Source organism: Gymnoscopelus microlampas, assembly GCF_963454915.1.
Source record: "Gymnoscopelus microlampas genome assembly, chromosome: 7".
Classification (NCBI taxonomy): Eukaryota; Metazoa; Chordata; class Actinopteri; order Myctophiformes; family Myctophidae; genus Gymnoscopelus; species Gymnoscopelus microlampas.
In genome coordinates, this window is record NC_139944.1 from 58,020,318 (window position 1) to 58,047,355 (window position 27,038).

At 41.8% G+C, this 27,038-nt stretch overlaps 1 protein-coding gene across 1 annotated transcript; it reads right to left on the reverse strand.

Annotated features, from left to right (window-relative positions):
• On the reverse strand, window positions 1-25,604 carry LOC311048689 (calcium/calmodulin-dependent protein kinase type 1D-like; the record flags this gene model as incomplete). The annotated part of the gene is made up of 11 exons (XM_084061951.1): window positions 25,516-25,604; window positions 16,054-16,179; window positions 15,242-15,316; window positions 13,464-13,602; window positions 12,869-12,992; window positions 11,579-11,654; window positions 10,896-11,008; window positions 7,904-7,982; window positions 6,798-6,885; window positions 5,534-5,856; window positions 1-478 (listed from the first exon to the last, which is right to left on the reverse strand). The coding sequence occupies exons 1-11, from the start codon at window positions 25,599-25,601 to the stop codon at window positions 1-3; spliced, it is 1,707 nt and encodes a 568-aa protein (XP_083918077.1). The 5' UTR covers window positions 25,602-25,604.
• Window positions 25,605-27,038: the final 1,434 nt, after the last annotated feature.

A 27,038-nucleotide genomic window follows, 5' to 3' on the forward strand; every position in this document is an offset into this window, starting at 1 on the left:
CTACCGTATGGTCCTCAGGTTAGGGTTAGGGCTAGGGGTCACATTGAGGCCCTGGTACCTCCGTATGGTCCTTGGGTTAGGGTTAGGGGTCACATTGAGGCCCTGGAACCTCCGTATGGTCCTTGGGTTAGCGTTAGGGGTCACATTGAGGGCCTGGTACCTCTGTATGGTCCTTGGGTTAGGGTTAGGGGTCACATTGAGGCCCTGGAACCTCCGTATGGTCCTTGGGTTAGGGTTAGGGGTCACATTGAGGCCCTGGAACCTCCGTATGGTCCTTGGGTTAGGGTTAGGGGTCACATTGAGGGCCTGGTACCTCCGTATGGTCCTTGGGTTAGGGTTAGGGGTCACATTGAGGGCCTGGTACCTCCGTATGGTCCTTGGGTTAGGGTTAGGGGTCACATTGAGGCCCTGGAACCTCCGTATGGTCCTTGGGTTAGGGTTAGGGGTCACATTGAGGGCCTGGTACCTCCGTATGGTCCTTGGGTTAGGGTTAGGGGTCACATTGAGGGCCTGGTACCTCCGTATGGTCCCCGGGGGGAGTAGTAGAGTGTAGCAGTACTAGGGTCCACCTCGGGTGGGTAGAGGGGCATGTTGGTGTTGGCAAAGGCTGTAAGGGTCCATTTGGAACCCCCTCAATGAACCCTGAGGGACCGCACTTAATTGTGAACCATAGAGTCACATGATCATTGTCATCCTTTCACTTCAATTTGTCCTCATTCTTGTTCCTGGAAAAAAGAGCTGTTGTACTTTATTTATGTACTCTTCGTAAAACGTCACAGAATAAAAAAACAATTGTGTGGAATATTTGTATGAACTACAGATTATTACGTTCAGCTGCACTGTATTATAACTGGATGGTGGTGTTTTGAGGCCCATAATAACAATAACAATAAAAAACAATAAGTTAATTAAGTCATTTTATTATCTAATGAGACTACGTGGAATTTGCACAATTAATACATATATACTGTGTATGTGTGTGTGTGTGTGTGTGTGTGTGTGTGTGTGTGTGTGTGTGTGTGTGTGTGTGTGTGTGTAATATGTATAACAACTTGGCATAGAAGTGGCACATGTCAATACCCTTTACCTAATGCAGAGATGCAACAGTGAGTGTATATACATACATGTAAATGTACAACTCTGTCTCACTCCCCAAATGCATATCAAACTGTGACTTGAAGGGGTTAGGCTTACCCTTCCAGTCAAACTGTGACTTGAAGGGGTTAGGCTTACCCTTCCAGTTAAACTGTGACTTGAAGGGGGTAGGCTTACCCTTCCAGTCAAACTGTGACTTGAAGGGGGTAGGCTTACCCTTGCCCTCCCAGGCACTTCCACACTCCAGGAATGTGGCAGTGCAGTTCTCAAACCAAAGACGTAAAAGCGTGATCCGGGTCCACTAAAAAACAGTTAAAGCGGCGTTGTGCTGCCGGCTAAAGCGGACTTGAGCCACGTGAGGCACCGCCGAGCGAGTCGCCGTGCAGAGCGCTGCAAAGTCTGATTGAGCGGACTCAGTGCCGTTGGAGTTAATGTCCTGATAGGGACAGAATCGTACCTCTAGTCAACATGTGACGTATTTGACCCCCCCCCCCCCCTTTCCAGCCAACGCTTGACTTCTTGGGACGTCCGACCCAAGAAGTCAAGCGTTTGACTCCTTGGGATGAGACAGTGTGACATGTACAGTATTGTTCCATAGTTGTTAAACTCACACTGGGTACTTGTACATGATAAAACACACAACAATCAACATCCTGTGTCTTTTCATTGTACTGTACTGTACTTACTGTACGTCACTGATTGTTTCCACAAAGTAAAGCAGCACATAAATAATCTCTTTCAGGAAGAACCCCTCCTCCTCATCCATTAGAAAATAACTGATGTGTTTTTTTTAACGGAGAGTTATACTTTATATGTTTTACAAAGACATTCGTAATCTGTCGGCAAGGTTTCAAAACAAAATTCTCAATTACAGAGACAAAACAAAACAAAGTTATGTACAAAAAATATAGAGCACAAAAAAAACTGATATATACCAAACCACTCAAACTCATGGGGATATTAAAGGAGTAGTTCACCCAAAAAATAACTTACTTTCTTTCAGTTACACACCCCATGAAGCATTGAATTCATGGAGATTTGTTAGTTTTTATCTCATTCCTGAGACAATAGTTTGATGACCGTCTTTGAGTATCCTACCGGAAACACACCCGCTCATCACATTGTTTCAGGAATGAGACAAAAACTAACAAATCTCCATGAATTCAAGGCTTCATGGGGTGAACTACTCCTTTAAGAGTGTGACATCCATGGACATATTGGTGTCACACACACACACACACACACACACGCACACGCACACGCACACGCACACGCACACGCACACGCACACACACACACACACAGAACCAGAACATGTACAGTCAAATTAAATATCTCTCTATCTGTTAGTTTGTAACGTTGTGCGCATGTGACAGTGAGAATTAAAACACATCATCATCTAAAAGCATTCCAAAAGGATTGAATCCCCTCCATAACGTGTTCTAGAGAGAAAAACATACATTTTAACAGATGTGTATGATAGAGTATGGTAACACAACACAACCAACACAACCCTCTACCCGCCAGTGGTGGAAAGTAACTAAGAAGATGTACTTAAGTAGTAGTAGTTTTGAGGTATTCCGGTCTCTTACTTGTAACAGAGTACTTCTATATTGCAGTATTGATACTTTCACTTAAGTAAAAAAAATGGAGTACTTTTTCCACCACTGTCTTCCTGCTCTTCTCTTGAGACTTTCTGCTACTGTGGGCGGGTAGGACACCTAGTGGTTGAGAGCAGGTATTACATCAGCCTCCATCTCAGCTGCCTGAGATGGACTGAAATGTAACGAAGTAACGCCATTGATTTGGAAAAGGTAACTCTAACCGAGTACTCTAATTGAAAAACGAACGCGTTATTCCGTTACCCAAACAAATCGTCCGTTACAGTAACGGCGTTACTTCTAACGCCGTTACCCCCAACACTGATCCTGGGTGGATCGTGAATCTTATGGATTCCATATTGAATCCTTTTGTCTGCATCCTGATTCCACACAATAAATATAGAATGTGTTTATCATCAGCATGAAGAGTTCTACAAACGCATCTCTGCGTTTGTCTTTGGTTATTTATTTGTATATACATGTATTTACAGAGTTCAGTTTATAAAAATAAAACCAGAGGGTTGATACATCAAACCCAATTAAGCCTTGTATACTTCACTGTACGACAAATAGCAAAACTTGTAAATCTACAAGCTCACAACACGTCGTGGATACGACGCATTGTGAGCTTGTAGATCACCAATTTTCACCTATAAAACATATCCCCACCCGCCATTCATAGTACTGACATGGGGGGGTGGGGGGGTGTATCACCAGTATGAGTGTCTCATAACACAATGTACAAGGAGTCAGTTAAGTTCATGAGAACACGACTCGTATCCCACGTCCTCCTCCTCCTCTCTTCTCATGGTGGCTCACTTGACGTGAGTTTTCACTCAGGAGTCGGGAGCGCCCGCGGACCCCCCGGCTTGCGGACCCCTCAGGCAGCTACGGCAGTGGACATCAAGACCCATGACAGACTCAAGGGACCTGTCACTTGTCCTCCCGGAGATAAATAAACACTAGGGGGAGACAGAGACCAGAAATAAATAATTACAAATGTTTTTCAATGTATAGACGCCTTATCAGACAACATCACACTGATAAGAACCAGTATGTATAGATCTACAGAACCTTAACAGACCACGTCACACTGATAAGAACCAGTATGTATAGATCTACAGAACCGGTATGTATAGATCTAAAGAACCTTAACAGACAACATCACACTGATAAGAACCAGTATGTATAGATCTACAGAACCGGTATGTATAGATCTATAGAACCTTAACAGACAACATCACACTGATAAGAACCAGTATGTATAGATCTACAGAACCTTATCAGACAACATCACACTGATAAGAACCAGTATGCAGCACAGGCCGGTACCAAATTAACCCACCGCTCATAAGATGTAATGTTAAAGTGGTCACAGCCTCACGTGTAAAAATGCATCCTATCAAACTTTCAGATGCTGTTTTTCTCCCAGTATGGAGGAAGAAGTCCCACTCAGGACATGAAACACCCAGGAGTCCCACTCAGGACATGAAACACCCAGGAGTCCCACTCAGGACATGAAACACCCAGGAGTCCCACTCAGGACATTAAACACCCAGGAGTCCCACTCAGGTCATGAAACACCCAGGAGTCCCACTCAGGACATGAAACACCCAGGAGTCCCACTCAGGACATTAAACACCCAGGAGTCCCACTCAGGTCATGAAACACCCAGGAGTCCCACTCAGGACATGAAACACCCAGGAGTCCCACTCAGGACATGAAACACCCAGGAGTCCCACTCAGGACATGAAACACCCAGGAGTCCCACTCAGGACATGAAACACCCAGGAGTCCCACTCAGGACATGACGGCGATGTGTCACTTACATGGAGACGTTCCCCCAAGGTTTTGGCCAGCCAATCACATGACAGAACACACCCCTGTCTGAAGGGTCTGGCCTTTACTGGTCATTCCTGTGTCCATGGTGTCGAAGCTGTAACACAACAACACACACACACACACACACACACACACACACACACACACACACACACACACACACACACACACACACACACACACACACACACACACACACACACACACACACACACACACACACACACACAATGTAACACAACAACATACACACATAATGAAGGCCTAAGTCGTTCTTGGAGGGAAACTATTGTTATTTTTGTGTAAATCATCTCTTCATGACACATGGACACCTCTGGTAAACATCATGCTGTTCCCACTCCAGGAGTAGAAATAATTAATATAAGTCACTTATTCTATAAACAATTATTAATATAAGTCACTTATTCTATAAATAATAATTAATATAAGTCACTTATGCTATAAACAATTATTAATATAAGTCACTTATTCTATAAACAATTATTAATATAAGTCACTTATTCTATAAACAATTATTAATATAAGTCACTTATTCTATAAATATTTAATATAAGTCACTTATTCTATAAATAATTATTAATATAAGTCACTTATTCTATAAACAATTATTAATATAAGTCACTTATTCTATAAACAATTATTAATATAAGTCACTTATTCTATAAATAATGTTCAGTTTTTCTGTTTTCTGAAAAACCTAAAAAATTGGCCTGTGACTTCACTGCCCAAGGGCCAAGCTCAGATTACTTTTCAGCCTAATTATTCAGAAAACCCCAGACCACAGAAAATCCACTGAATGTTCAAAGTTCAGATTATTTGGGTGTAATTGAGGTCATAAAACCCCCCAAAAAACATAAAAAAAAAAAAAGTAGAAATGAATGTCATAGAACCTTTAATGTCTGACTGTACCTCGTGATGTTTACATTTATGACTGATAAAGTATTCAATCAATCAATCAATCATTCAATCAATACCTGCACTCTGAGTGGTAGGCGTGGCCTCCACTCTCCACCATGCCGGGGGCGAGGTTGATGGGTTCGCTGTGGGCGGTCCTGAGCGTGGCGCAGGGCCCCCTGCTGTGCTCCGGGTTGGGCGGCGGCATCAGGTGATCCGTGAGGGTGGCGGTCAGGTTCCCGTTGGGGTCCAGGCCGCCACGGGCCTCGTCTTCGTCCTCCGCCCCTCTCGGGGGACACTGGCAGTTGGAGTCCACCACGATGTTGGGGACGGGGACGGTCGTTATGTCTGAGTGAGACATCTTCTTCATGTGGTTGATGGCTGCGGTCGCGTTGAAGGCTTGCTGTGAGAGAAACGTTATGTCGGAAAACACAAAATCAGACACGGTGCGGTAAGGTACGAGATCAAACTTCTGTCGGTCACTGAGAGCAAATGTGGTTGCTTCTAGTAGCCTAATGTAAATATAGAGAAAATAGAATTATGGATCATCAGCGTTGGTGGGAGGAGCCAGACCGGGCACTTGCCTACATTGGTAACACACCTGCACTTAATGATTTGTACACACCTGAGCTGATTGCAAAAGGCCTTCAAAAGGCACTCATTTGGTGCAGTTGTTAGAGAGGCATGTAGTGAGTGTTTGGTTTCCTTCAGTTCCCTGTTATCCTGAGTTCTTTTGATGCATTATTTAAGTAAGCATTCCTTGGTTAGTTTGTCTTATTTTGTTATGTTCTCCTTGATAATATTTGGTTATGTGTACATTGTTTGATTGGTTTCCGTTTGTTTCTATTATAGTTTAAAATCATCATCACCGTTTCATTCACCACCTTCATCCTCAATCATTGCAATCAATGCTTGTACTGTTTGCTGAAATAAATATCTGACTTTTATCCATCTGGTCAACTGGTTATACTTTGAAGGGTATCCTGATGCCTGAGTATTATTTCACCACATACCGAGTTAGTCCATTTTTACAAGCGTAGAAAGAGAGAGACAATTTCTCTGGATTAGGCGAAATATGCGGTTATGACCGTTTTTTTTCTTTAGCTTGTATGCCAGCTATTCTCGGCGTGCAATACCATTGCGCAATTTTCTGTATGTATGCTAGGGAGTGCCTGTCCAGCCAACAGGTTGAATGAACTGAAACCAGTGCTCCCCAAAACAATTGATTACATGAAACAGGCACCTGTGTGTCCAGTCTCAATGTTTGTAAGTAAATCATTGGTCATTAGTATAACCATTTAGAATCACCACTGCCCTCTAGTGTAACATTTGAGAGTGACTCACCTTCCATTTGGATTTGGCAAAGTTCCTCTGTAACTGTTCACACACAGACTGATAGATGTCCTGGTCTCTGGCTGTCTGTCCAATGATCCTGTGACCAATCAGGAGAGAGGAAGCTGTCAGTGACGTGTGAGAAGATACACATCAAAGCAACAATGTCCAGAAGGTCAGGCACAACGTCCTTGCAAAGAAAACACTACGGTATACGTTTGACATCAGATTTTGGGAGGCGATTTTAGGGTTAGGTTTTAGATTTAGTGTGTGGGTGCCTTGCTGTTGCTCCGGCATCTGCCATCAGACCTCTGGAGCTTGTTCAGAAAGCTGCAACTCGTCTGGTGTTCAACCGCCCCAAGTTCTCCCACACAACTATCCTTCTCCGTTCTTTACACTGACTCCCCGTAGCGGCTCACATCCAGTTTAAAACCCTGGTGCTAGCCTATAGGGCAGTGAAAGGAACAGCTCCTTCTTACCTCCGGGCTATGGTCGATGCTTACACCCCTGCCCGACCACTTCGGTCTGCCACCTCGGGGCGACTCAAGGGTCCTTGTGGCCGGTCTACACGGTCACAACTTTTTTCTGTTCTGGCCCCACAGTGGTGGAATGAACTTCCCACTGATGTCAGGACAGCAGAGTCACTGATGTCAGGACAGCAGAGTCACTGATGTCAGGACAGCAGAGTCACTGATGTCAGGACAGCAGAGTCACTGATGTCAGGACAGCAGAGTCACTGATGTCAGGACAGCAGAGACACTGATGTCAGGACAGCAGAGACACTGCCCATCTTTCGCCGCAGGCTGAAAACCCACCTCTTCAGGAAACACTACCCTTCCTCTCTGCCTGGCCTACTTGTTGTTAACTAGTTGTACGAACTCTTGCTTTATTGTTGTATTGTTTTATTGGATCTTGTTTAGTCGATACAATTATGTACATTACAGTCATTATAATGACTGTAATGTAATGTAATGTAGTGTGTGTGTGTGTGTGTGTGTGTGTGTGTGTGTGTGTGTGTGTGTGTGTGTGTGTGTGTGTGTGTGTGTGTGTGTGTGTGTGTGTGTGTGTGTGTGTGTGTGTGTGTGTGTGCGCGCGCGCGCACGTGCGTGCACACTCACCATGGGTGGCTGAGCGCCTGTTCCGTGGTGAAGCGCTGCGTTGGGTTTTTCTGCATCATGTTCTTGATGAAATCTTTAGCTGTAGAAACACAAGAACAATAGAAGTGTCATTAACCGTTAGATAACTATTAACCAAAAGACAATGGAAGTCATTAACCAGGGTGGAGCTATGAGAATGATGAACCAAAAGGAGGGGAAGATAGAATCACCTGTTTTCTCTTGCTTTTAACACAGTTTGAGGTCATTGTTTGTTTTTATTTTAATGTTTTCTGAGGAGTTATGATGTCACAGGCTTTAATTATTACTTTGTGAATGGACTACGGTCCATATGTTGCTATTTTGTCTTTTGGAAAGAACTTTGGGTCACAACGGTTTTAAACGTGCTATAAAAATAAACTTGACTTGACCAGTAATGCAAATCCCAACACATTTCTAATAATTGATACAACTGGTGCAAAGACCCCTAAAGGTAAAGAGAGGTCAAATTATATTACTGTCCTGTGCTTTATCTTTATTTAGTCCTTATTTAAACAAAAAAATATTTTTCCCAGATTAGGCGAACCTGGTGACCTGAACAAGATTCTGATGAAATATAATATAGTGCATTAAAAACAAAATACAAAAAGTTACAATTGTATATGTGTTTAATTGTACCTGTTTGTTTGTGTGTCTGTCACAAAAAAGGAAAATAGGGAAGCACTTCATAACTGTATGTCTTGCTTCACAATAAAGCTATTTCAAACAGAGATAATAAATAGATCGACAAGCTCACAACGCATCACATCACATCACACAACACGTTGTGAGCTTGTAGATCGGCTTAAGTGGTTAAGGCCACAGCGTCTACAGGCATTCTGTGTAAACCCTGAACCCAAATTAACTTTAATCCCTTAGTTGATGGCAAAACAATTACTGTATGTTCTCACTGTTGAACATCTAATTATCCTGGTCTCTCTCTAATCCAAACGGGTCAGCGGTTATGTCAGCAGATGTACTGGTTCTTCTGTGACTTAAGGTGAAGCTTTAAGGCCATGGGAACACATCCATACGTAGATACTTAGCTAACATTGAGGTCAGTCTGACACATTACAGAGATATACTTTTGCGTACGGAATTGTACGCTGAAACAGATCTCAAAGTCACTCTTTTAGCCCGTAAACGAACACAAACAAAGCTGATTCAGACGATATAGAACATCACCAAACCCACTACCGTTTGTTTTTTAAAATAGAAATGTTAACTTCCGGACAGTTAACTTCCGAACTTCTTGTCCATCTTCAAATAGTAAAATGAACGGGAAGTTACAATGTGTATTTAATGTAGAGAGAATAATCGCACATCCACTGTTACTTATTTCAGGTGCGTTGGATAGTAGATAATCTGAATCAAACAAGAAGTCCCGCACACTGTACCTTGCTTTGGCAACTCACTTTTTTTAATGACAAACATTTCGGTCCGTCTGGAGGAAGGTCCAGACGGACCGAAACGTTTGTCATTAAAATAAGTGAGTTGCCACAGCAAGATACAGTGTGCGGGACAATGTGTATTTAAAAAACAAACAGTACTGGGGTTTGGTGATGTTCTATATTGTCTGAATCAGCTTTTAAAAGAGGGACTTTGAGAGCTGTTTCACCGTACAATGTAAGTCAATGAAGAGCACATTTTTTTTGAATGATCAATTTCTAATCAATGGAGCAATTATTTTTTTATTTCTTGTCCATCTTTGGAGTTCCATCATGGCAAAGTAACTATGCAACCCAAACCTCTACCAAAGTGGTCTTTCCTTTAATCAAGTTACTCTCCTTACTTATTTTTTTGTGAAACCTTTTTACAATGTTGTTTTACAGTGTATTATATTCTAACCTGACTCAGAGATGTTTTACAGTGTATTATATTCTAACCTGACTCAGAGATGTTTTACAGTGTATTATATTCTAACCTGACTCAGAGCTGTTTTACAGTGTATTATATTCTAACCTGACTCAGAGATGTTTTACAGTGTATTATATTAACCTGACTCAGAGATGTTTTACAGTGTATTATATTCTAACCTGACTCAGAGATGTTTTACAGTGTATTACATTCTAACCTGACTCAGAGATGTTTTACAGTGTATTATATTCTAACCTGACTCAGAGATGTTTTACAGTGTATTATATTCTAACCTGACTCAGAGATGTTTTACAGTGTATTATATTCTAACCTGACTCAGAGATGTTTTACAGTGTATTATATTCTAACCTGACTCAGAGATGTTTTACAGTGTATTATATTCTAACCTGACTCAGAGATGTTTTACAGTGTATTATATTCTAACCTGACTCAGAGATGTTTACAGTGTATTATATTCTAACCTGACTCAGAGATGTTTTACAGTGCATTATATTAACCTGACTCAGAGATGTTTTACAGTGTATTATATTCTAACCTGACTCAGAGATGTTTTACAGTGTATTATATTCTAACCTGACTCAGAGCTGTTTTACAGTGTATTATATTCTAACCTGACTCAGAGATGTTTTACAGTGTATTATATTCTAACCTGACTCAGAGATGTTTTACAGTGTATTATATTCTAACCTGACTCAGAGATGTTTTACAGTGTATTATATTCTAACCTGACTCAGAGATGTTTACAGTGTATTATATTCTAACCTGACTCAGAGATGTTTTACAGTGTATTATATTCTAACCTGACTCAGAGATGTTTTACAGTGTATTATATTCTAACCTGACTCAGAGATGTTTACAGTGTATTATATTCTAACCTGACTCAGAGATGTTTTACAGTGTATTATATTAACCTGACTCAGAGATGTTTTACAGTGTATTATATTCTAACCTGACTCAGAGATGTTTTACAGTGTATTATATTAACCTGACTCAGAGATGTTTTACAGTGTATTATATTCTAACCTGACTCAGAGATGTTTTACAGTGTATTACATTCTAACCTGACTCAGAGATGTTTTACAGTGTATTACATTCTAACCTGACTCAGAGATGTCATCCCAGTAGGGGGCGTGGAAGGCGTACTCAGCCCTCATGATCTTGTTGAACAGCCGCGTCTCGTTCTCCTCGAAGAAAGGGGGATATCCACACAACCTGGCAACACAGTGACAATGAGAGAATGAGTCTCATTCTCCTCAAAGAAAGGGGAATATCTACACAACCTGGCAACACAGTGACAATGACAGACAGACATAGCCGACATGTAGCCGATCTACAAGCTCACAACTGCGACGCGCTGTGAGCTTGTAGATCGGCTATTTTCGGTCTGTGACACCTGTGTGCACCCATGAAGACTTGTCTTTGAGTTGTACTGGATCTCTTCTCCACTCGTCCCTACCAAATATTTTAGTCTAGTTTTTATTTGTATACTAAATTGTCAGTGTGTTTAGTCATAGTGTTAGTCATCATAGCTTAGTTTTTATTTAGTTTTTATTTAGTTTTGGTCAGTGATTAAAGGTATTCGACAGACATTTTTCGTCATGGTTTTAGTCGACGAAATCAACACTGATTAGTACCTCATTTAGTGTGGATGGTCACACAAACGCACACACACACACACACACACACACACACACACACACACACACACACACACACACACACACACACACACACACACACACACACACACACACACACACACACACAGAATGTGTTGCTTACAGTATATAGGTGATGACTCCAATGGCCCAGCAGTCTACTGCTTTACTGTAGGGTTTCTGAGAGAGAACTTCAGGGGCTGTGAGAGAGCATACAGTACTAGTTATTATACATTATTACTGTTAGTTATTATACATAACATTACTGTAGGGTACACAGCACTAGTTATTATACATTATTACTGTTATTATACATTATTACTGTTAGTTATTATACATTATTACTGTTAGTTATTATACATTATTACTGTTATTATACATAACATTACTGTAGGGTACACAGCACTAGTTATTATACATTATTACTGTTATTATACATAACATTACTGTAGGGTACATAGCACTAGTTATTATACATTATTACTGTTATTATACATTATTACTGTTATTATACATTATTACTGTTATTATACATAACATTACTGTAGGGTACACAGCACTAGTTATTATACATTATTACTGTTATTATACATTATTACTGTTATTATACATAACATTACTGTAGGGTACACAGCACTAGTTATTATACATTATTACTGTTATTATACATTATTACTGTTATTATACATAACATTACTGTTATTATACATTATTACTGTTATTATACGTTATTACTGTTATTATACATAACATTACTGTAGGGTACACAGCACTAGTTATTATACATTATTACTGTTATTATACATAACATTACTGTAGGGTACAGAGCACTAGTTATTATACATTATTACTGTTAGTTATTATACATTATCACTGTTAGTTATTATACATTATTACTGTTAGTATACATAACATTACTGTTATTATACATAACATTACTGTAGGGTACAGAGCACTAGTTATTATACATTATTACTGTTATTATACATTATTACTGTTAGTTATTATACACACATTACAATATGTCTATTCTCAAATTGAAAACTAGAATGTTCTAAATATCTTAAACATCTGCTAATAAATGAATGAATAATCCAAACGTTTCCAAGATATTTTAACGCTTTTCAGAAATAGCACAATAGCCCATAAATACAAGCACAAACATGTCACGTTGCGACCCATAATGCACTTGTATACATATTTTCACTATATCTCAAAGTATAGGTCTTAAAGACAGAAATAAACTGTAATTGTCTTTTCCAATAATATATATTTCAAGGAAATGATCTGTGGCCAAAATATAGTGTTTTAGGTGTTTTTGTCCTGCTGTGAAACACACAAACTTTCCTCTGTTTTATCTTTTGGACAGACGGTGCATTTGATACGCTGGCTGACCAACGAGGGATGGACTTACCCACGTAACCCGGAGTACCGCAGGCCGTGGACATCACACCGTGGTCGGACATCTTGGACAAACCAAAGTCACTGATCATTATCTTAGCGTTCTCATCTGTGTTGTAGAAGAGCAGGTTCTCTGGCTGAGAGAGAGAGAGAGAGAGAGAGAGAGAGACAGAGAGCAAAATTATTTACTAACTATAATGGCACAATTATCTATCTATCTACCACGATGGAAATAAGCCTTTGAGCTTTCTTATTCCTCTGATCCTATTGTTTTTTACTTGTACATGGGATTATGTCAATAATCAGGCAATCAATCAATCAATCAATCAATCGGCCCCTGTGCCTTTTACTATTGAATGAATGTCAGTTATCTAGAGGAATGGCAGAACATTATTATTGATTATTATCACAGACCCTCAAGATCCCAAAATGGGGTGGAAAAAAAATGCATGCAAAAAAGGGATAATTTGAAACATACTCGTCCAATGTATTTGAAATATCTGTTTTATTAGTTAGGTGTGTGTGTGTGTGTGTGTGTGTGTGTGTGTGTGTGTGTGTGTGTGTGTGTGTGTGTGTGTGTGTGTGTGTGTGTGTGTGTGTGTGTGTACCTTCAGATCTCGGTGCACGATGCTGTTCTCGTGCAGGTAGCTGACCGCCTGTAGAACCTGCAGGATGACAGAGCTGGCGTCTTTCTCTGTGTAAACGCCTCTGTCCAGGATGCGGTCAAACAGCTCCCCACCGGACACCCTGCGCGCGCACACACACACACACACACACACACACACACACACACACACACACACACACACACACACACACACACACACACACACACACACACACACACACACAGACAGACAGACAGACAGACAGACAGACAGACAGACAGACAGACAGACAGACAGACAGACAGACACAATGACGTTAGTGACGATTCTCTCTGACCGGTCACTATGATGTTTTCACATCATCATGTCAGTATGATTTTATGACATGAAGGACCAGAATACGACAAGCATGGAAAGCCAATAAGAAAGAGTTTCACCGGCTCGCCCTGCCTCGCTGCCTGTCAAGTCACACCCAACTGCGTAACGGTACAATCTTTGTCAATCAAGCAGGCTAGTAGCTGAAGCTAGTAACATGAATGACAGATTATGATACCACATCACCATGAATGGAATACGTTTGTATATTCATTTATTTAACCCGTACCGAGCAGTGCTCGTTTGAGTTACACTAAAATAAAGCCGTCACAGGCTATTCCCAGAGACTCGGATCGGCGAGTCCCGTGCCACACCGCGTTAATGAGAGATAACCTGTAGAGCAGTGGTTCTCAAACTTTTTCATGTCAAGGACCCCCAAATTGACACTTATTAGCCCGCGGACCCCCATTTCAAAAGATATGCCAGGGACCCCCATAAGAGAAGTTTTTTTTTTACGGCTCTAGCGGTGATTCTCAACCGTTTTAATTTCAAGGACCCCCAGTTTGACATGCATTAGGGCTACAAACCCCCATTTAATGGCATTTCTATCACTTGAACCGCAATTTATATTGTAAAATCTATGTCAATGTAACTCTGAGAGTGTACAAATGGAACCAAATGGACCCGTTAGGGAGTTACAGACCCATAAGGGTCCATTTGGTGCCTATACTATCATTTAGCTGGGGACCCCCTGGAACTCCCTCAAGGACCCCTGGGGGTCCCCGGACCCCACTTTGAGAACCAATGCTGTAGAGAACACTAATGGATGAAGGCTGGTGTGTGTTGGGAGGGTTAAATGTCTGATCTCCTGGTGGCCATGAAAAGAGCGGTGCCTCTGTGCCGGTCCAAACTCCAGAAAATGCTCTTGCATAAGCGCTCGTATATTTTGAATATAGCAGGTCATATATACAAGCTCACAGCGCGTCGCATTGACGCCTTGTGAGCTTGTAGATCTGCTATTTTCAAATAGCCAATGCGGCCAGATCTGCAATCTTATCTGAATGACTGTTAAAGCAGTTTGTTTAAATGAGTTTATAAAATGTTATAATTTCACAGGGATTATTTATTAGTGAGTTAGATACATGTTGGAGTGGATACATTGTGTCCAGATGCCTGTCAGACGGTCAGACATGCTGCAGGTCTAGGATGGAACAAACAGGTTTAGCCAACAACTGCCTCAGAGCTGTTGTGAGATCTGAGCGGGCCGTTACGCTGAAGACAACGTCAGGATATATTGATAAATGTAAAGTTGTGGTGATCCCGCCGTACGCCCATTATTTGGTCTGCACCGCGTTGATAAATGAGGGCCGGTGTGTGTGTGTGTGTGTGTGTGTGTGTGTGTGTGTGTGTGTGTGTGTGTGTGTGTGTGTGTGTGTGTGTGTGTGTGTGTGTCGTTCACTCACAGTTGCATCACCAGGTAGTAGTGTGTCCGGCTCTCATAGAAGTCCTCCAGCTTCACCACGTTGTCATGTTTAATCCTGAGAGAGAGAGAGAGAGAGAGAGAGAGAGAGAGAGAGAGAGAGAGAGAGAGAGAGAGAGAGAGAGAGAGAGAGAGGGAGAGGGAGAGGGAGAGAGAGAGAGAGAGAGAGAGAGAGAGAGAGAGAGAGAGAGAGAGAGAGAGATAGACATATGTTAAAGAAGAGACGTCTAAATTCGATGTAGTTGCTAGAACAGTGGTGAGAATGGTCGTGGAAAAAATATATAGTAAAAACCAAAAAGTAAACCAAAGAATACAAGTTTTTGGGCAGGATCTCCATATTGATCATCAGTAGGAATGCACTGAGGACACTATAGCTGCAGAACTCTTCCAATGTCATTTTATTTGTATTTATTTTACATTTTTATCCTGCAACTTTTGTAACCCATTTTTTTTCACCCGGTGCCAATTTCCTAATTGATCCTGGGCGCTACACCAGCGTTAGACCAGTCCCCCACAGCCTAGGGAGGCCAGGGCCGAGCTCATGCTTCCTTCAGTGCATGAGAGCCAACTGACCTTCTTGGCCGCTGAAAAAGAGGCTGTGCATGCAGGTGTGTCTGTCTGTCTGTCTGTCTGTCTGTGCTTCTCTGTGTGTGTTTGTGTGTGTGTGCGTGCGTGTGTGCGTGCGTGCGTGCGTGCGTGCGTGCGTGCGTGCGTGCGTGCGTGCGTGCGTGCGTGCGTGCGTGCGTGCGTGCGTGCGTGCGTGCGTGCGTGCGTGCGTGCGTGCGTGCGCCGTACCTCCTGAGCACTTTGATCTCGTTCTCCAGGTTACTCAGCATCAGGTATTTCTTCCTCAGACACTTCAAGGCATAAAGGTTCCCTGTGCTCTTCTCTCTCACCATGTACACGTCTGAGAACGAGCCCCTGCACACACACACACACACACACACACACACACACACACACACACACACACACACACACACACACACACACACATGTTTTGTAAAGACAACAATGCATTCGTCTAAAGCAACATTTTTGAACACAGAGTGAGAGACAGAATGGACAGCAGGGAGACATGCAGTCTTCAGAGAGAAAGAGACAGAATGGACAGCAGGGAGACATGCAGTCTTCAGAGAGAGAGAGAGACATATTGGACAGCAGGGAGACATGCAGTCTTCAGAGAGAGAGAGAGACATATTGGACAGCAGGGAGACATGCAGTCTTCAGAGAGACAGACAGAATGGACAGCAGGGAGACATGCAGTTTTCAGAGAGACAGACAGAATGGACAGCAGGGAGACATGCAGTCTTCAGAGAGAGAGAGAGACATATTGGACAGCAGGGAGACATGCAGTCTTCAGAGAGACAAACAGAATGGACAGCAGGGAGACATGCAGTTTTCAGAGAGACAGACAGAATGGACAGCAGGGAGACATGCAGTCTTCAGAGAGAGAGACAGAATGGACAGCAGGGAGACATGCAGTTTTCAGAGAGACAGACAGAATGGACAGCAGGGAGACATGCAGTCTTCAGAGAGACAGACAGAATGGACAGCAGGGAGACATGCAGTTTTCAGAGAGACAGACAGAATGGACAGCAGGGAGACATGCAGTCTTCAGAGAGAGAGACAGAATGGACAGCAGGGAGACATGCAGTTTTCAGAGAGACAGACAGAATGGACAGCAGGGAGACATGCAGTCTTCCCTTGCAGCCTCAGCTCGGTCCAATGCTGCCGCTGCCTTTGTTGTTGTGCCCATAAGAGGCGACCTCGGGCATTAGTCAGTGTGAGTTGGTGTTCTGTTCCACACACAGTCATAGATGCTCTGACAGAGATACTGGGGTCAGATATAAAGTCCTCCGAGACAGCCATCGCCTCAGAGTTAGACCCTCTACCCACTGTACTGAGGTCATAGCTAGACCCTACCCACTGTACTGAGGTCAGAGTTAGACCCTACCCACTGAACTGAGGTCAGAGTTAGACCCTACCCACTGTACTGAGGTCAGAGTTAGACCCTACCCACTGTACTGAGGTCAGAGTTAGACCCTACCCACTGTACTGAGGTCAGAGTTAGACCCTACCCACTGTACTGAGGTCATAGCTAGACCCTACCCACTGAACTGAGGTCAGAGTTAGACCCTACCCACTGTACTGAGGTCAGAGTTAGACCCTACCCACTGTACTGAGGTCAGAGTTAGACCCTACCCACTGTACTGAGGTCAGAGTTAGACCCTACCCACTGTACTGAGGTCAGAGTTAGACCCTACCCACTGTACTGACTGCCCATCTGACTGCCCATCTTATGGGCCTCTTATGGGCACAACAACAAAGGCAGCGGCAGCATTGGTGGGCAGCCCATCTTTCGCCGCAGGCTGAAAACCCACCTCTTCAGGAAACACTACCCTTCCTCTTTGCCTGGCCTACTTGTTGTTAACTAGTTGTACGAATGCTTGTTTTATTGTTGAATTGTTTATTGGATCTTGTTTAGTCAATACAATTATTTGTTTTTAGCTCCTGCTCATTTGACTACTTTGTCTCATCTGTTTAAGGAAATAGGTAGCTGATATATTGCACTTTTACCTTAGCGCTAGGTATGCTCTTGGTTGCTTGTTATTGCAGAAAATGCACTTATAACCTCTGGTGATTAGTAGCTTTCGTTCCCTACCTTTGTTGATTGCACTTATTGTAAGTCGCTTTGGATAAAAGCGTCTGCTAAATGACTGTAATGTAATGTAATGTACTGAGGTCAGAGTTAGACCCTACCCACTGTACTGAGGTCAGAGTTAGACCCTACCCACTGTACTGAGGTCAGAGTTAGACCCTACCCACTGTACTGAGGTCAGAGTTAGACCCTACCCACTGTACTGAGGTCAGAGTTAGACACTACCCACTGAACTGAGGTCAGAGTTAGACCCTACCCACTGTACTGAGGTCAGAGTTAGACACTACCCACTGTACTGAGGTCAGAGTTAGACCCTACCCACTGTACTGAGGTCAGAGTTAGACCCTACCCACTGTACTGAGGTCAGAGTTAGACCCTACCCACTGTACTGAGGTCAGAGTTAGACCCTACCCTCTTCAAGGTAATATCAGCCCAACAGCACAGATCGTTTAATTCCGGCCAGTCTGACCACACAGCGAAGCCGGGAGAGCGACTGTCTACACACACACACACACACACACACACACACACACACACACACACACACACACACACACACACACACACACACACACACACACACACACACACACACACACACACACACACACACACACACACACACACACACACACACACACACCTTGCCAAATACAGGACACACGTTTTAAGGTGTGGTCATCTGTTTCAGTTCTATTACACACAGTTTGTAACTTACGTAGTAAACTAAATACTATTTACTTTACTTAACTCTTAAAGGGATAGTTCACCCTCAAAATAATACTGTTTTTCTATGTATCAGTCACCCCATGGAGACTTGAATTCATAGTTTTTGTCTCATTCATAAGACAATAATCTGATGACCGGTAAGCAGCGGTTCCGGTAGGAGACACGAAGAGTCTCCTTTGTGTCTCCTACCGGAACCGCAAAACAAAGTAAAACATATCCATGAATTCAAGTATTTTTAGTATTCTTTTGGTCTAAAAACTTCCATTTGATCCATTTTTTTTACCATTTTGTAACTGAAACAGGGAATTGATAAGAACTGGAATCAATGCTGAATCATAATCAATAAAAATAATCCTAACGATACATGCAGCTCTTCTGAAGACAGATAAACAGGTTGATTGATTGTTTTTTTTTTTGTTAATTGACAACAAGCATCATTGCTGTTGGTTTTGGAAAACCTTGTTCGTTACAAAGTCGTTCCTTTTGTAATATTTTTTTTTTTTAAATAAAAAAATAGTGAAAATAGCCGTGAAAACAGCTTCTCACATTGCGAGGTGTTGTGTGCTTGTAGATCTGCTATTTCCGCTACTTATGTGCGGCATTAATTCATCTTTTTTTTTTTTTTTTTTAACTTGGCAGTTTTCTGCCCGACAACAGCGATAACAAAACAAATGTTTTTGCAAATGTTGTTCTGAACGGTGTCATACATGTACACAACATGTACTACACACCTCTACTCATCTCATTACACAACTCTCTCTGTACGGCCGCAGATAATCCTTTAAGAAACCACACACACACACACACACACACACACACACACACACACACACACACACACACACACACACACACACACACACACACACACACACACACACACACACACACACACACACACACACACCTGTCTGTACGGCTGCAGATAATCCTTTAAGAAATCAGGGCCAGGATGTTCTCTCTGTCTCTCTCACCCCCCCCCCCCCCCCCCCCCCCCACACACACACACACACACACAGTCTGCTGTGAGACAAGCTAACAAGCTAATGGACAGTGGTATAAATGTACTCTGTTACAAGTAAGGTTCAAGGTTCAAGGTTCAAGTTTATTAGTGTCCCCGAGGGGCAAATTGTTTTGCAGCATATAGCATCAGTACAGTACAACAACATTAAAACAGACAGTAAAAAACAGTAAAAAACAGAACAGTAATACATCCGTAGCCGGTACAGAGAGTTCACATTAGGTCATAAAGAGCAAAGTGTAAGGTGCTATGCAGTACAGTGTACATGGCCATTGAAAAGGAATACGTGGACACAAGGAGACTGCTTGGTTCACGTAATAACTAAAGGCTATCTCCTCCTTGGCTTCTCCATAACAGAGTTCAGACTGCCGATAGAAATAGGAATGAAGGACAGTTTGTGCCTGTTTGTTGTGGCACTGGGGGTCCGCAAGCGACGGCCCGAAGGAAGGAGTGGCTTTTTGGCTTTTTTGAGCACCTGTCTGTAGAAGAGAAGTCCAAGGCTGTTCATGTTTGTACCAATTACCTTGGAGGCAACTTTCACAATTCTACCAAGGCAATTCTTGTCCTTGACACAGAGATTACCGTACCAACAGATAATAGAAAAGGAAATGACAGACTCTAGTACAAGTCTGGTATTCAGAATTGACTTGAGTAGAAGTATAAAAGTATTGGCATCAAAATGTACTTAAAGTACCAAAAACAAAACACACTCATTATGCAGAATGAGTGCAGAAAGCTTTCAAAATGTATACAAATCTTTTGAAAATAGCAGATCTACAAGCTCACAATGCTCACGACCATTTTCAAATGGCCGAAATGTATATATATATATATATAGAGAGAGCTTAAGTGGTTAATGTATGTTAATGTAGTAATACAAATCTAAATCTACAAAATAACTACCGTTTGTAGCTAAAGTTTTCAAATAATTGTAGTGGAGTAGAAGTATTATATTTCCTTCTGAAATGTAATGGAGTAGAAGTAAAAGTACTGGAAATTGGAAATACTCCAGTGAAGTAAAAAATACCTCAAAATTGTATTAAGTATAGTACTTGAGTAAATGTACTTAGTTACTTCACACCACTGCTAACGGGCTAACGAGCTAATGAGCTAACGAGGCAGACAGGTTCAGGCGGTGACTTTGAGGACACACACACACACACACACACACACACACACACACACACACACACACACACACACACACACACACACACACACACACACACACACAGACAGACAGACAGACAGACAGACAGACAGACAGACAGAGACGCACACGCACACACACACACACACACACACACACACACACACACACACACACACACACACACACACACACACACACACACACACACAGAAAGCAGAGCAGAGTTAAGGGTTCCAGTGTCTTGCTCAAGGACACTTTGACAATTAACCGGGAATCAAACCCTCAGAAATCCCCTGGGAAAACATTCAGCGAAAAGCAGATCTACAAGCTCACAACATGTTGCGACACGCTGTGACTTTGTAGATCGGCTATTTATAGACAACAGATTTGGTGTAGAGGGGGGGGGGGGGAGGAGCAAGTATAGAGCCCTGTGCGACACCCATTCTTTAGTCACAATCCTTTAGTATTTACAATTATCAATACTTTACTCCACTACATCTCAGAGCAAATATTGTACTTTTACTCCTCTAATATTATTAGAAAACTTTAGTTACTACTAGTTTAGCCCTATTTTATGCATAGGCTATTTGAAAATAGCAGATCTACAAGCTCACAACACGCGTTGTGAGCTTGTAGATCTGCTATTTTCAAACATTTTAGTACTTTTACTTTTTGTAGCCTATACTTTAAGTATAAATTGATGCCAATACTTTTGTACTTTTACTCAAATAACATTTTGAACACGGGGCCTTTTACTTGTAACAAGAGTATTTTCATATCGTGGTATTGCTACTTTTATTTAAGTAAAAATGTCTGAGTACTTCTTCCTCCACTGACACACACAGCAGGTTCATTGATAGAATCGGGCCCATGGCCACAGTGTTGCTAACTGGCTAATCTGTGTGAGACTCTGCGACGTGATTGGAGGGATTATCCTGGAGCTGTGCTGTGGGCCAATCAGGGTCCGTTGCCGGGGGAACAGATAAACCTGGTTTTCTAATCCAGTAATAACTCCTCAGGGCTATTTTAAGACTCACTGACTGCTTAAAGGACCAAGGTTTATGTTTTACTTTGTAACCCGTTCAATCCCACCGGTTACAATAGTGACCGTTCTTAATTTATTAGGCTATAAAATGTTACCGAATGATTCCTTGAATGCATTTCCAGCAAATATTGAAAAATAATACAAGATAAAGATACGAGGTTTATGTTTTACTTTGTAATTAAAGTAAATCATTTTTTACACAATAAAAAAGGTCCCGTGGTCTTATGGTCTGATGGCCATGTGAGTTATTGGGGGCTAGAAGAGCTACTGTAAATAATAATAAAGAAATCACCGGGTTATTGTGTTAAAAAAAAAGACATATTTAGCCACCTGCCCGTATGCCCCGCCCACTGTAAAAAAGAACGCGGAAATTGCTAAAACTATAGAAAGCAGTAAAAAAATAAATAAAAATAATTACAAGCTAAAACATAAACCTTGGTTGTAAAAAAAATAAGTTGTCCTTTAAGGGATATTTCACGTTTGAAAGTGAAATATCCCTTTAAACCCATTGAGACAGGGAAAGCCTCCTGTGTCATTTTTAGATTTCTTTGGCTATTCAAAAATAGCAGATCTACAAGCTCATAGCGCAGAACCGAGTGCCGCACTATGAGCTTGTAGATCTGCTATTCTTTTGAAAAAATGTGCAAATCTTTGAATATAATATATTCACAATTATTTTTTTTTACTCAAATCTTTGCTTCTGGGGGTCCCTGAAAAAAAAGTATTTTCAGATGGGGGTCCGCGGCCAAATACATAATTATGGGGGGTCCTTGACATGAAAAGGTTTGAGCACCACTGATATTATAGCAACATACGACTTTTTTTTTCAAAAAACTGTTAGGATTTAGAAGACATTTGTAGAATCCCCCAGAAGCAAAGATTTGAGCCAAAAACGCTTTAAAAAAAATATTTGCAGATTTGCACACAAAATCCTGAAAATGTTTCACAATTTTTCAAAAGAAATTGCAGATCTACAAGCTCATAGTGCGGCACTCGGTGCCACACTATGAGCTTGTAGATCTGCTATTTTTTGAATAGCCAAAGAAATCTTAAAATGACACAGATGATGCTTTCCCGCTCTTAAAGGGTTAAAGGGACACTTCACCCATTTTTGTATTTCCCTGAATCTTATTGTTCTATTTGTTGCGAAGGAGGAAAATGTATAAAATCGGACATAAAAATGGAAGTAAAGCCTTTTAGTGTCATGCAACGTTTCACACATGTATTTAGATACGATATCTACACAGTGGGAGAAACAACGATCTGGTATCACCCAGATTTAGAACAAACATGGGAAAGTTCTCATTCTAACGCTCTGTCACCACAATGTGGAACGGATGTCCTGACACATCCATTAAACATATATGATAATAAAGATATATATATAATATGGAATGTCCTGACACATCCATTAAACATATATGATAATAAAGATATATATATAATATGGAATGTCCTGACACATCCATTAAAGGATGAGTATCACTGGTTTCTTTCTAAACTGCCCTGAAAAAAAACCCCAAACACATCTATCAGGAGACCACAAGGTGAGGTAAATGTCATCTCCGTTGTACACATAAAGTTAGTAACATTTTAACTTGTTCTTTCATCATAGAAACAAGTGGGCTTATAACCAAAACCATCCATGTTCCCTGGGAGAAGTGGTGTTAGTGTTCTGTGTAGCAATATTGTTAGTGGGAATGAAAACATAGTCGCACCACCGGAAGTGGAGCGCTGAGGGCAGACCAAACCCCTGGTTTCCAGTCAGCATAGGTCTGGTTAACCAAAGCCCCCCCCCCCCCCCCCCCCAGAGTCAAATCAAAGGTTAAAAAAAACAGCAGAGGGCGCTTTTTTCCTTTTATTTGACGATGGGTTCCCATATTGGGTAGCCAGTGACTTTGACCAGTTTCACTTTCTGGGCCTTTGCATCATGCATGTCACACAAACATAATGCTCACACAACACCAATGGGTTTTATCATATGGATTGTGGAAGTTAAATGGTGGATGTGTGGATAGGACTCTATATGAACAAAACGTGTTTTATCAACACAAAACATGGCATTATGTTTGTGTGACATGCATGATGCAAAGGGTTTGATAGTGAAACTGGTCAAAGTCACTGGACACCTAGGCACCTACTGTAGTGTTTGTATTATTTAGGGGTGGGACGATATGGGTATCTCACGATACAATCTGTGGCGATATTAGGCCCTCGATAACAATAATATCACGATATTCGATATATTGCATGAAATTTCACCAACAATATATCACGATAGTCCTTGTATTCAATGCATAAACACATAAAATAGCACCAAGCAGTTCAAAATCATCATCACACAAATACAGTCGGAAAAACAATGTATCACAAACGGAAAAAAAACAACTATATTTTTCGGCAGCATATCAATTATTTATCGCGGGAGATATCACGATATCGATATATCGCGATATCGATATATCGCGATATCGATATATCGTCCCACCCCTAGCATTATTGTGTTATTTTTGTATGCTATGTTGATGAATTGAACACATAGGACCACAATGGAAACAAGTCCCCAGGACTGTGTTGTGTTGTTGTTTTAGCCTTAATGTGCTGTTTGCATTTATGACTTAAGGTCATAACACACGGCAAGCGGCCAACGCACCTACGTAATTCATTTTCAATGAGAGGCGGGCGATTATTTGGCACTCGTGGAGAAGTTGAGGGGCGGTGAGGCAGGCGGGCGCGGCCCTGTGAAGTTCTCGCGCGCGTGCGGCAAGAGCTGGATTGTGGTGAGGTTTTCTTTTCACCGCACCGTGCAGGAGGACAAAAACAACAATGATCGCGGGGAGATCACCGCTGATCCGAGCGGTACCACCCGCATGAAACGCTTGCCGTGTGTTACGACCTTAATACAGTATTCAATCAATCAATCAATGCCTGAGGCGCAGAGACAGCATACTGTAATGGTTAAGAGAGTAATTACATCCACCTTGATGTGGGAGGAGAGAAAACTAATATTACACAGGATACCTCTGATAACCATCAGTACACAGGATACCCTGATAACCATCAGTACACAGGATACCCCTGATAACCATCAGTACACAGGATACCCCTGAAAACCATCAGTACACAGGATACCCCTGATATCCAGTAATACTCGGGGCAAACTAGTGTAACGTTGATCAGACCGGGAGGTGAAACCCGGGTCCCATAGTTACAAGTCGTTACCATTGGTCTAAAGAGGCTTGATAGCGAGCAGCAACGCAGCGCCCTGTAAGCCTACACTAGCACTACCTGGGATAAACAGCTGATCTGCGTTAAGAACAAATGCGTATTCAGGCCGTGATCCCCCAAAATAATCCTATTTGAACTGGGGACCCCCCAAAATAATACTATTTGAACTGGGGACCCCCACCCTGACAAGCACTTGGAATTGTAGAAGTTGAGGCATAACATTTAGTTTGACTCGGTTCCAAGGATAAACATTGTGAAAATAGCCGATCTACAAGCTCGTTGTGAACTTGTAGATCGACTATTTTAATTGTATTTGTTTTTATAGTATAGTTTGTTGACTTTTGATGCAGTAAATGGTCTTTTGTCTTTCTCAACCCACAGGCCATTGTGCATCAGGTTCATCCAGTTACAGAACTTACGATCCCATCTTGGCCTTGAAGTCGAACACGTCCTTGATGTTGCTGGTGTTCTTCTTCCAACTGCAGCTGAGCTCCTTACGCCCCATGTTGGCTCTGAGGTCAGAGGTCACCCGTTGACTCCTGAAGAACACAACACAACAAACACAACACCTTAAAATGTGCAAATAAACAATACAATCCAACACACCAGGCAGTTTTTGTGTCAGTTGTGTTAAGGCCAGTGTTGTGCTAGTTACTGAAAACCAGTAACTAGTTACCATTACTCGTTACTTCATTTTAAAGTAGCTCAGTTACTTTACTAGTTACTTACACCAAAAGGTAATGCGTTACTGTGAAAAGTAACTTTTTAGTTACTTAAAAAAACGTATTGCCCTTATAGCCTTCATTTCAGTACTGTTATTGCATTGGAGAATAATACAATCTGTTGATCAACTTGACATGCATTTGCATCACTGAACTCTGCTAAGCAATGTGGTCTATACCAGGAGTCGTGCCAAAGGATTGTAATCTGCTGGTCCCAATGTCCGGAATGATTCAAATTGATCAGACATCTGATAAAAAATACCGGTCATAATCATGTTTAAGCATTAATTACAAGCAGGTGCGTAAATACAGCCTAACACTTAGGCCTACAGCATTATATTTTGGATTGAGCTATTTGAACATGAACCATGATGAACGAGTAATATACACATTTTATATACAGTAGCAGGGTCATCTTGCACAAATACATTAATTACCTACACTACCATTTGCGCCTGGCAATCTCTGCTTCTCACCATTGACTTGCATGTTAAGTGATGGCTTTTCCCCTTAAAATAATCGATCATTTCAGGAGCAAGAGCTTCAAAATCTCTTCTAAATCTAGTCAACAAGGCCTGCAGTAGGCTATGGACTGGACAAATGTGCATGGCATTATTTCACTAAACTAAAAACATGGGAAATGTTAGAGGGAGTCTCTCTCTCTCTCTCTCTCTCTCTCTCTCTCTCTCTCTCTCGTAACAATAGTGTCTGCTTACAGACCGTACACAGTAACATCTAGAGTTAATCTAGCTGGAAATGAAACCAAATGGACCCTCGCAACCAGAGTGCTGCACGGGTCCAGTTTTGACACACCGCGCCCGCCCCGCCCGTCAATAATCCGATCCGTAGACCGACCGTCACCCGTGATTATATAAAAATACAAACCAGACCCGCCCCGCCCGTCAAATAATGGACCCGTTGTCCCCCCCGTTACCCGTGGTTACATGCAGTAAAATGCAAATAGCCTACAGACAGTCACTCAATTTAAACGTTTGTTGAAATGCTTTTAACACAAGATAGCAGCCTTCAACAATAGCGGTATATTCAGTGGTCAGGTTCATTCAGAAATCAAGTAAAGAGCGGAGGAGCGAGCTTTACATATAATGCCACACGCAAGAACGCGCACATGCGCAGTACGCATGTGTCGTTGCATACATTGTCAGATGGTTTTAATTTGAAGGTTTAACAGGATGTTCAAGGTGTTTTTGTGAGTTAAGAAA